Source organism: Salmo salar, chromosome 11 (assembly GCF_965601325.2).
Source record: "Salmo salar chromosome 11, fSalSal1, whole genome shotgun sequence".
In the NCBI taxonomy this organism is placed as follows: domain Eukaryota; kingdom Metazoa; phylum Chordata; class Actinopteri; order Salmoniformes; family Salmonidae; genus Salmo; species Salmo salar.
In genome coordinates, this window is record NC_138301.1 from 112,131,483 (window position 1) to 112,143,550 (window position 12,068).

General features: G+C 42.0%; 1 protein-coding gene across 5 annotated transcripts in view; it reads right to left on the reverse strand.

Moving 5' to 3' along the window:
• LOC106563726 (bifunctional heparan sulfate N-deacetylase/N-sulfotransferase 1) overlaps window positions 1-12,068 on the reverse strand; it is a 139,074-nt gene that overhangs the window by 15,307 nt on the left and 111,699 nt on the right. For all 5 annotated transcript variants that reach the window (XR_014379475.1, XM_045690149.2, XM_014129548.3 and 2 more), the window contains 3 exons: window positions 8,708-8,831; window positions 592-766; window positions 122-292 (listed from right to left, as the gene is read on the reverse strand). Coding sequence is in view for 4 of the 5 variants with exons in the window: in XM_045690149.2 (XP_045546105.1) it covers window positions 122-292; window positions 592-766; window positions 8,708-8,831 (470 nt within the window). In the remaining variant the exon portion in view is untranslated. The remainder of the gene's footprint in view (window positions 1-121; window positions 293-591; window positions 767-8,707; window positions 8,832-12,068) is intronic.

A 12,068-nucleotide genomic window follows, 5' to 3' on the forward strand; every position in this document is an offset into this window, starting at 1 on the left:
TACATTATAGACAGACTGAATACATCAATGTTTGTTTACATTTAAACCATATGCTTATGAACAAATCTGCAAACACACAAGCATGAACATGCACACGTGGGACCCAGATGACCAAACATACCTGGCTGATGTGGTAGTGGCTAAGCCAGCGGTCCAGGTGGGTGGCGTACAAGCCCGGCACCAGACAGCGGTTCTGGAGCACCCGCAGCTTGATGGGGGCATCGTGGCCAGCAGTGATGACATCATGGAAAGTATACTTCAGGGCGACTGAGTCGTCATGGGCACGTTGGTGCTAAGGGCAGAGCAGACAGGTATGACAGTCAGGCCACCTTGCTAGTTTAATCCAGTGCCCTTGCAGAGGGCATTCTAACTCACTCCTACAAACCGGTACATCACCTATTTCTCCACCAGGATATTAGCTCCTTTATTTCCAAGTTCAAGTGAAATCAGCAGTACAGCTGACCTGGAAAAGGAGTGATGCTACCCTCAAGACACCCATAGCATTTTACCCAATTGCTATCCCTATAATATAGTCTGGTGTTGGAAATGGAACAGTGGGAAGAGGTGCAACTCGGAGGGAGGGAGGCTCACCTGGTACCATGAGTAGGCCCTGTCTGCAGGGTTGATGAGGATGGTGATTATTTTGGCCTTGGGCAGGAGGGCAGCTGCCCGCCGTGCAGCCACCTCCGAGTCAAAGTAGTTGGCGCTCTTCTCATAGTAAAAGTCTGAGCTGGTGTTGGAGGGTAGGGGAAAGTACTCCATGTACCTGTCAATCATAAAACACAGACAGACAGGGGTTTAAACAAGGCCACTGGACTCGATACATACACTGAGTGGACAAAACATTAGGAACACCTGCAATTTCCAAAATACAGACTGACCAGGTGAATGCTACGATCCCTTATTGATATCACTTGTAAAATCCACTTCAAATCAGTGTCGATGAAGGGGAGGAGACAGGTTAAAGAAGGATTTTTAGGGGTCTCCTGAGCGGTGCATCGCAGTGCTAGAGCCTTCGCTACAGATCCAGGTTTGATCCTGGGCTGTGTCGCGGCCGGCTATGACAGGGAGACCCAAGAAACGGTGCACAATTGGCCCAGCGTCGGCCGGGTTAGGGGAGGGTTTGGCAGGTATGGTAGTAGGGGCCAAGCGCATCTACTACGTCTATGAAAGGGTACATTTACTGCCATCTGGAGTGTGTTGTCTGAACAGGTATAAAGCCAAGGTTGGTGATTTACTGCCACCTGGAGTGTGTTGTCTGAACAGGTATAAAGCCAAGGTTGGTGATTTACTGCCACCTGGAGTGTGTTGTCTGAACAGGTATAAAGCCAAGGTTGGTGATTTTACTGCCACCTGCAGTTATGGAATGTTTGCTCAGGAGTATAATTCATCGGCTGATCTCTTCTGATGACTTGGGCTGAATTATGTTATTCTTCCATAACTCCTAGGAAGTCCAACACGTTGACTACTTAAAAATGGTGAAAGTGCCCAATGGCGCTGTCCATGATAAAAAAGGCTTTGGGCATTAGAGCTGTCTATCTAAGTCTATGAAAACACCACAAATACCAATGTCCTACCTAGGGCTGTGGCGGTCATGACATTTTGTCAGCAGGTGATTGTCAAACAAATAACTGCCAGTCTCACAGTAATTTACCGTTAATTAACAAACATTTAGCATCTCCTTGATCCACGCATAGCCTACAAGCCACTGATGCAGACTTTTGGAACATTTACATTTTATAAAGTCGAATAAATCCATGTAATATAGCCTACACCATCACATTAAATATATTTATTTTACATAGGTCTAAAGAAACATGATATGAAGAAAATGTAGTCTATTTCAGAAGAACATATTTGCTTAGAATTCTGTGGCATTTCATAGTATGAAGAATACAATTGAACATAGCCTTTTTATTTTATTGTGCTATTTTCTTCAAATTATTTGAGGGAGTGCGCACATGCGGCTATTCTGTGGTGAGCGGTTATCAAAGAAACAGGTACTCCTATGTGTTTAATTTAGAGTTATGTAACTATAGTTGTGAAATAAATGTTAGGCTATATGTTGATTTTTAATACATTCTAAGGCTGCATGATACAACTAATAATGATTTGAAAAAAGTTGTATGAAAGGCATGAGCTTTGCTTTGTTAATTTTTGCGCAGGCTGTACACACTTAATCAGCCTCTCGGTTACAATTTGAAAAGCACTAAATGCCTTGAATTTCCCGGCTGCATCCCCTTCTGTGGCCGTAATGCCCCTGAAAAGAATCCATGCCTGTTGCAGCCAGTGGCCGTTGTGCCCTTGGGCTGAATATAATAATTATTATTGCCTTCTCCCAGCTGTGTGTCGAAGCACCTCTCACTCACATGGCACTCCGTCACGTGATCGGGTCTTTCTCACAGGCTACAAGTGAAGACCAAAACATCGGGGATGCAACTGCACGGGTCCTTATCCAATTCCGAGGCGAATATTGAAGATATTGGAAGAACTGTCCACATTTACTTTCGTCAGCCAATAACATAAGTAGACCTAACAAACAGCAAAAGCACTAGCCAATGTCAATCTACTATCCCTCATAGTAGAAAAAAGTTTACCTATTCTTTTCGACAAATAAATATTCCAAACAGTCGCGGGATGCGTTAGATCCCAAAAACACAACCACTAGCAAAAAAACAACCTATTTTAAGCAATGATCCTGATGCAACAGATGAGAACACTTAGCCTAATAGTTGATCAACATTTTAAGCTATTTCTTCACATTATAAACCCAGCAATGCGCACACAGCAGTAGGCTATAAGCACAAATGTTCCATTGGAAGGAAAACATTCTCAAAAGTGACCACAAATGTGATTATGCATGTAATGCTTGGATTACAAAAGATGGCTCTAAACCCATTGTAAAGCAGATGAATGTGCTTAATTTTAAGAAGTAATTTGGCCACTTTAGTTGTGATACAAACCTTATCAAAACATATAGGCCTATGGACTAGGCTACATGAGGTGTGCGACTATAATTCGAAAACATTTGGGGGGGGGGGGGGGGGGAGCATGTGCTGTTTCTTGCCTTAAGCTTGGCATCATTCACAAGTTATAATATTTAATTCACAAGCGATAGGATAATAGTCACCCATCACATTATTCTTGATAGAATATTGTCTTTAAATATACAGTACCGCTCAAAAGTTCGGACAAGCCTACTCATTCAAGGGTTTTTCTTTATTTTACTATTTTCTACATTGCATAATAATAGTGAAGACATCAAAACTATGAAATAACATATGGAATCATGTAGTAACCAAAAAATGTAATGTATTTTAGATTCTTCAAAGTAGCCACCCTTTGCCTTGATGATAGCTTTGCATACTCTTGGCATTCTCTCAACCAGGTTCATGAGGTAGTCACCTGGAATGCATTTCAATTAACCTCCCTGGGCAAGGTGGGACGCTAGTCAACAGCCAGTGGAATTGCGTGGCGTGAAATACAAATACCTCATAAATGCTATAACTTCAATTTCTCAAACATATGACTACTTTACACCATTTTAAAGACAAGACTCTCGTTAATCTAACCACACTGTCCGATTTCAAAAAGGCTTTACAGCGAAAGCAAAACATTAGATTATGTCAGGAGAGTACCCTGCCAAAAATAATCACACAGCCATTTTCAAAGCAAGCATATATGTCACAAAAACCAAAACCACAGCTAAATGCAACACTAACCTTCATCAGATGACACTCCTAGGACATTATGTTATGCAATACATGCATGTTTTGTTCAATCAAGTTCATATTTATATCAAAAACCAGCTTTTTACATTAGCATGTGATGTTCAGAACTAGCATACCCACCGCAAACCTCCGGTAAATGTACTTAATTACTCACAATTAACGTTCACAAAATACATAAATTATTTTAAGAATTATAGATACAGAACTCCTTTATGCAATCGCGGTGTCAGATTTTAAAATAGCTTTTCGGCGAAAGCACATTTTGCAATATTCTGAGTACATAGCCCGGCCATCACGGCTAGCTAATTTGACACCCACCAAGTTTGGCCCTCACCAAACTCAGATTTACTATAAGAAAAATTGGATTACCTTTGCTGTTCTTCGTCAGAATGCACTCCCAGGACTTCTACTTCAACAACAAATGTTGTTTTGGTTCGAAATGATCCATAGTTATATCCAAATACCTCCGTTTTGTTCGTGCGTTCAGGTCAGTATCCAAAGGGTGACGCGCGAGCGCATATCGTGACAAAAAAAATTCTAAATATTCCATTACCGTACTTCGAAGCATGTCAAACGCTGTTTAAAATCAATTTGTATGCGATTTTTCCCGTAAAATAGCGATAATATTCCAACCGGGCGACGTTGTATTCATTCAAAGAGCGAAAGAAAAACATGGAGAATTCACATGAACGCGCATCTCCAGTGTCACTGTTCTCAGCCTAACCACTCACAAAATCTCCTGCTGTTTTTCGCCCAGAGACTGGAGAGACGTCATTCCGCCTTCTGAGAGGCAAATGGAAGCCTTAGAAAATGTCACGTTACCGCAGAGATGCTGTATTTTCGATAGAGATGACGCAGAAGGAGAACAAAATTGTCAGACAGGGCACTTCTGTATGGAATCTTCTCAGGTTTTGGCCTGCCATATGAGTTCTGTTATACTCACAGACACCATTCAAACAGTTTTAGAAACTTTAGGGTGTTTTCTATCCAAATCTACTAATTATATGCATATTCTAGTTTCTGGGCAAGAGTAGTAACCAGTTTAAATCGGGTACGTTTTTTATCCGGCCGTGCAAATACTGCCCCCTAGCCCCAACAGGTTTTAACAGGTGTGCCTTTTTAAAAGTACATTTTATGGTATTTCTTTCCTTCTTAATGCGTTGGAGCCAATCAGTTGTGTTGTGACAAGGTAGAAGAAATCCCTATTTGGTAAAATACCAAGTCCATATTATGGCAAGAACAGCTCAAATAAGCAAAGAAAAATGACAGTACTTTAAGATGTGAAGGTCAGTTGATAGTTTTTGCGAATGCATTTGAAGAAACTGGCAACTATCAAGCACAATGATGAAACTTACTCTCACGAGGACCACCATAGGTAAGAAAGACGCAGAGTTACATCTGCCGCAGAGGATGCATTCATTAGAGTTATCAGTCTCAGAAATTGGAGCCAAAATAAATGCTTCAGAGTTCAAGTAACAGACATCTCAACATCAACTGTTCAGAGACCTCGTGTGAATCAGGCCTTCATGGTCGAATTGCTGTTAAGAAACCACTACTTAAGGACACCAATAAGAAGAAACTTGCTTGGGCCAAGAAACACAAGCAATGGACTTTGACCGGTGGAAATATGTTCTTCGGTCTGATGAGTCAAAATATTAGATTTTTGGTTCTAACCGCCTTGTCTTCGTGAAACGCAGAGTAGGTGAACGGATGATCTCCACATGTGTGGTTCCCACCGTGAAGCATGGAGGAGGTGTGATTGTGTGGGGGTGCTTTGCTGGTGACACTGTCAGTGATTTATTTAGAATTCAAGAAACACTTACCCAGCATGGCTACCACAGTATTCTGCAACGAAACGCCATCCGAACGGGTTTGAGCTTAGTGGGACTATAATTTGTTTTTCAACAGGACAATGACCCAACACACATCCAGGCTGTGTAAGGGCTGTTTGACCAAGAAGGAGAGTGATGGAGTGCTGCATCAGATGACCTGGCCTCCACAATCACCCAACCTCAACACAATTGAGGTGGTTTGGAATGAGTTGGACCGCCGAGAAGGAAAAGCAGCCAACAAGTGCTCAGCATTTGTGGGAACTCCAAGACTGTCGTAAAAGCATTCCATGTGAAGCTGGTTGAGAGAATGCCCAGACTAAAGCCGTCATCAAGGCAAAGGGTGGCTACTTTGAAGAAATACTACATGATTCCGATTGTCTTCACTATTATTCTACAATGTAAAAAATAGTAAATATAAATAAAAACCCTTGAATTAATAGGTGTGTCCAAACTTTTGACTGGTACTGGTATGTGTGAAATTTGTTTCGATTTAGAATGGACTATTATCATGCTCTCGAAACAGGGACAGCGGACAAAATACATGTCATCTATCCACTTTTATAGCGCATGGAGGATGCTTTTCCCATGGTTCATTTTCATGCCAGCCAGGTAGGCTATACTGCAGCTGTAAATATAGGAAAGTTGAGAAATAAATAGTACATTCAGAAAATATTCAGACCCCTTTAATTTTTCAAAATGTTGTTACGTTGCAGCCTTATTCTATAATTGATAGAATTGTATCAACACACAATACCCCATAATGACAAAACAAGTTATAGATTTTTTGAAATTTTATTTTAAAAAAGAAAATAATTAAATACCACATTTACATAAGTATTCAGTCCCTTCACTCAGTACTTTGTTGAAGCACCTTTGACAGCAATTACAGCCTCAAGTCTTCTTGGGTATGACGCTACAAGCTTGGCACAACTGTATTTGGGGAGTTTCTCCCATTCTTCTCTGCAGATCCCCTCAAGCTCTGTCAGGTTGGATGGGGAGCGTCGCTGCACAGCTATTTCCAGTTCTCTCCAGATGTTGAAATCGGTTTCAAGTCTGGGCCTGGCCACTTAAGGACATTGAGACTTGTCCCAAAGCCACTCCTGTGTTGTCTTGGCTGTGTGCTTTGGGTCGTTGTCCTGTTGGAAGGTGAACCTTCTCCCCAGTCTGAGGTACTGAGTGCTCTGGAGCAGGTTTTCATCAAGGATCTCTGTACTTTGCGCAGTTCAGCGTTCCCTCGATCCTAACTAGTCTCCCAGTCCCTGAAGCTGAAAAACATCCCCACAGCATGTCAGAGTGGCCATCGGGTTCTTGGTAACCTCCCTGACCAAGGCCCTTCTCCCCGGATTTCTCAGTGTGGCCGGGCGGCCAGCTCTAGGAAGAGTCTTGGTGTTTCCAAACTGCTTCCATTTCTTAAATATATTTTTTTCTCCACAATTTTGTGATATCCAATTGGTAATTACAGTCTTGTCCCATTGCTGCAGGTCGAGAGCCACAGGTCCTCTGAAACACGACCCTGCCAAGCCGCAATGCTTCTTGACACTGCTCGCTTAACCCGGAAGCCAGCCGCACCAATGTGTCGGAGGAAACACTGTCCAGCTGGCGACTGAAGTCAGGTTACAGGCGCCCGGGCCAGCCACAATGAGTCGCTACAGCGCGATGGAAAAAGGAAATCCCTTTTTGAGTGCCGCCTCATGGGTCCCCCGGTCACGGTCGGCTGTGATACAGCCTGGGATCGAACCCGGGGCTTTAGTGACCCCTGAAGCTCTGCGATGCAGTGCCTTAGACTGCTGCGCCACTCCAGAGGCAACAAACTTCTTCCATTTAAAAATGACAGAGGCCACGGTGTTCTTGGGGACATCAAATGATTAAGAAATGTTTTAGTAACCTTCCCCAGATCTGCGCCTCAACACAATCCTATCTCGGAGTTCTACGGACAATTCCTTCAACCTGTCAACCAGGTGGGTACCTTTCAAAATCATGTCCAATCAATTGAATTTACCGCAGGTGGACTCCAATCAAGTTGTAGAAACAGCTCAAGGATGATCAATGGAAACAGGATGCACCTTAGCTCAATTTCGAGTCTCATAGCAAAGCGTTTGAATACTTATGTAAATAAGGTATCTGTTTTTTATTTCTAATAAATTTGCTAAAATGTCTAAAAACCTGTTATCGCTTTGTCATTATGGGGTATTGTGTATAGATTGATGAGGTAATAAAAAAAAAAAAATCAATTTTAGAATAAGCCTGTAACGTAACAAAAATGTGGAAAAAGTCAAGGGGGTCTGAATACTTTGCAAATGCACTGTATAGTAGGCCAGAAAGCTGATGGGATCCTCCTATTTTTAAGAGAGGCAATCATTCTGTTTTCACACAAATCCACAGCCTATAGAAATGTTGCACAACATGAGATCATGGGCTCTCACGAAGTGTTTGAAAATCTAATCAATTACATTTGCATTGATTTCAGAGTGATTAGAGGAACAATAAAGTGCTGAGTACCAGGCAGTTTGCAAGTTTGGTAGGCTACTAATGACCATCAGCAGCATCAGAGCTTGGAGAAGCCTAATTAGCGTGACTAAACGGTATTCGTGGAATTTGCCTGCCGTCATGACTTGTGACCGCAGGTGTGGTGGTAATACGGTCACCGTAACAGCCCTAGTCCTAACTAAACATCACTAGTTTCATTTTTCATCAGTAACTTGCAATTTAATGGATAAAACATATGACGGCACCAGCATAAACCTTACTCCCACAAGCTGAATGGGAGTAAGAGAGACAGACATGAAAGATTTTCCACAACTGAGCCCACCACACACTGTTTGATTCATAAATCCAATTGTCTGCTTTCTGTTAATCAATGATTGAGCTCAGAGGGGGATGAACCAAAGCCTCTGCCTTTGAAGGATGAAACGTTACTCTAAAGCCAAAAATACTAACTGGAATATGTTTCAAAACTGGGCAACTCAGTTGGTTTAATATACTATGAAAAGCACAGCGGTTTACAGGAGCAACATGTCTCCATTCAATCATGCTGCCCCCAAAATACAACCAGGAATGTTGTAAATGTGTTGGAGAAGAGGAATTAATGCCCAACTGACTGGTGGCAATGAATATGTTAGGGTAAGACAAGGGGAAGTCACATACCAGTCTATGCCTCTGTGGTAGCTGTGGCCACTGAAGAATTGGATCTCCTCAAAGGTCTCCTTGCTGGGGTAGTTACTGGTCAGATCAGGATGCATCCCCAGGAACAGATACAGGGCTGTGGTGCCTTCGCAGAGAACACACGTTTTCATTAGTATTGCTCATACTAATATTAAACGGAGATAGCTACTATTAGGTGATGTAAATATAGATTTCATTTAAATATAGAACTTGATGTAAATGCTAAACATGCATATTTACGGGTAATTGGAACAGCTATTTACTACCCATCTCAAATGTGCCAAAGCTTAAATAGCAATAAAGACCAGAACACTCAACTACGTTAGAGATGTGACAGTTAAAGAGGAGTGGTGGATGTAATGTTGATAGTAAACGACCGTTTATCAGCCATGCTGATATATCGGGCCGATATTGGCTTTTCTAATCTATCGGCCCTTCTCTAACGACTTTGCTGATACTCTGTCCACATACCAAAACTGCTGCTATGCCAGCTGCCAGTCACCGCCTGAGCCACGAGCACTGCCCAGAAAGCTCATTCTCCAACAGAAAGGTGCAGTATTGAGAAACAGATGAATTGACACAGTGACCAAAATTGATCTCCTGTTGCATCACCTTTTTGCCCTCAGAACAGCCTCAATTTGTCGGGGCATGGACTTTACAAGGTGTTGAAAGCATTCCACAGGGATGCTGGCCCATGTTGACTCCAATGCTTTCCACAGTTGTGTCAAGTTGGCTGGATGTCCTTTGGATGGTGGACCATTCTTGATACACACAAGAAACTGTTGAGCATGAAAAAACCCAGCAAAGTTGCAGTTCTTGACCCAACCGGTGCGCCTGGCACTTATTACAATACCCCGTTGAAAGGCACCGAAACACAATCCATGTCTCAATTGTCTCAAGGCTTTAAAATCCTTTTTTAACCTGTATCCTCCCATTCATCTACACTAATTGAAGTAGATTTAACAAGTGACATCAATAAGGGATCATAGCTTCACTAATAATAAGGCTTGTGTCGACGTGCATGCAATAAGCTAGCTAGCTAGCTAAGCAGATAGCTATGTGACCCGTTAGCAAATGTAAATGTATAGCTAACATCTCTTGAAAAAAATTAACTACTGGAACCGAGACACAAAAATAAGTGACATTGGCACAAGATGGAGGGAATGTTGGAACATTAACACAATTGCAATTAACAAAAAATGTACACTTAATCCAGTATAAACCAATGTATAGAATATATTACACAAGACACAAAATTCACAAATTCTACAGCACCACGGCAGAGTCATGTCTTAAGTGTAAAACTAACAATGACTCAATAATCCATGCCTTCTGGGAATGTACCAAAAGGTACGGGCAGCTAGAAAGTTGGCTGTCAGAAGTATTACAATGTAAATTTACATTTAATCTGTTTGTCTGCATATTTCCAGACATGGCATAAAAGGGTGTAGGAACAACACTTTTCTCGTCAATTGTAAAAAAGTATACTTAAACTGAAAATCAACCAATCCTCCATCGTTAACATGTTTGTCAACTGTCAGGAGGCATCTGTATTATTTTTTTGCTCTCGATTACTTAAATGACAAAAAAATACTAGTTTCATAAGCATCCTCGAAAACAAATCATGATGTTGCATTGAATAGAGGTTATTTTACATTCTCAAACAGCAGTGCCTATATGATATCCTTCCAAACAGGCGTGACATGCTGGAGTGATGCTTCTATGCAAATGTTGTTGATCAGTAGGCTAATATACACTACATGGCCAAAAGTATGTGGACACCCATTCAATAGTGGTTTTGACTATTTCTGCCACACCCGTTGCTGACAGGTGTATAAAATTGAGCACACAGCCATGCAATCTCCATAGACAAACATTGACAGCAAAATAGCCTGTACTGAAGAGCTCAGTGACTTTCAAAGTGGCACAGTCATAAGATGCCACCTTTCCAACAAGTCAGTTTCGTCAAACTTGTGCCCTGCTGGAGCTGCCTTGGTCAACTGTAAGTGCTGTTACTGTGAAGTGGAAGGACCTTTCTTGTTTCAGCATGACAACGCCCCCGTGCCCAATGCGAGGTCCATACAGAAATGGTTTGTCGATATCGGTGTGGAAGAGCTTGACTGGCCTGCTCAGAGATCTGACCTCAACCCCATCTAACACCTTTGGGATGAATTTGAACACTGGCTGCGAGCCAGGCCTAATCGCCCAACATCAATGCCTGACCTCACCAATGCTAGTGGCTGACTTGAAGCAAGTCCCCGGAGCAATGTTCCAACATCTAGTGGAAAGCCTTCCCAGAAGAGCAGAGGCTGTTATAGCAGTTGGGGGGAGGGGGGGGGAAACATCTCCATATTAATGCCCATGATTTTGGAATGACATGTTTGACGAGTATGTGTCCACATACTTTTGGCAATGTAGTGTAATTCCCAAATTGAAGGCTATCAGATTTGTCATCTGTAGCATCATAGACTCTACTGATCAGCCAAAACAAGCTCAGCTCAATATATGCACACACTCCTATTGAATATGCATTCACCTGTATAGTGAGTAGGCCTATGCCATCTTAATTGACCCAGTTTATTATGAGATTTACCATTCAAATAACATTACCACCATTGTGTTATGTAGTTAGATTGGTGAAAACACAAGTCGAATGGATTGTTTAAAATTGGGAAATTTGTAATACATTTTTTTCACATTTTATGATGTTGAATATCAGCCTAAAATATTGGCCATGGGTCTCCATCCAAAATCAGTATTGGTCGTTCACTAGTTGACAGACAAGATGGCTGACGTGACTATAGTGAATTTTGGTGCAGTTAGGTAATTAAAATGGTGAAGTGTGTGAATTTACTCTCAGCTCCAACCCCCTAATCCATTTTTATTGAAAAGATTAACGGGGCCATTTTACAGCGCTCTCAGAAGGAGGGTTATCGCTCCCTTAAGACATCTTCAAGAACTTTAATTAGGCTACGCAGTAAATCTGGAATTCCCATTTACTGGGGTGCAGTCAAGGTTACAATAAAAGCCAGCGACTGCCTGCCTGCCTACGGTGAACCTATAAATGAAATTAAATGTGTGACACTCTGTAAATGACTGCTCAGTTGCCAATTATCCATCCTTTCTCTCCAGGCTGTCAATAATCGAGGTTCAAGGCTGCCCCATGCCAGACAGAGAAAAACTTCTCCTGGTGCAGTGGATCTAGTACAGTGAGCCACACCCTGGTGGTGTGTAGAGTAGACTGGAAGTGTCCGCATTCGTCACAACCGGAACAGTTTGCGCATATATTATGACAACATTTTGTGACGTATTTGTTCATTTTCATTACGGCAAGTTTTTAGTG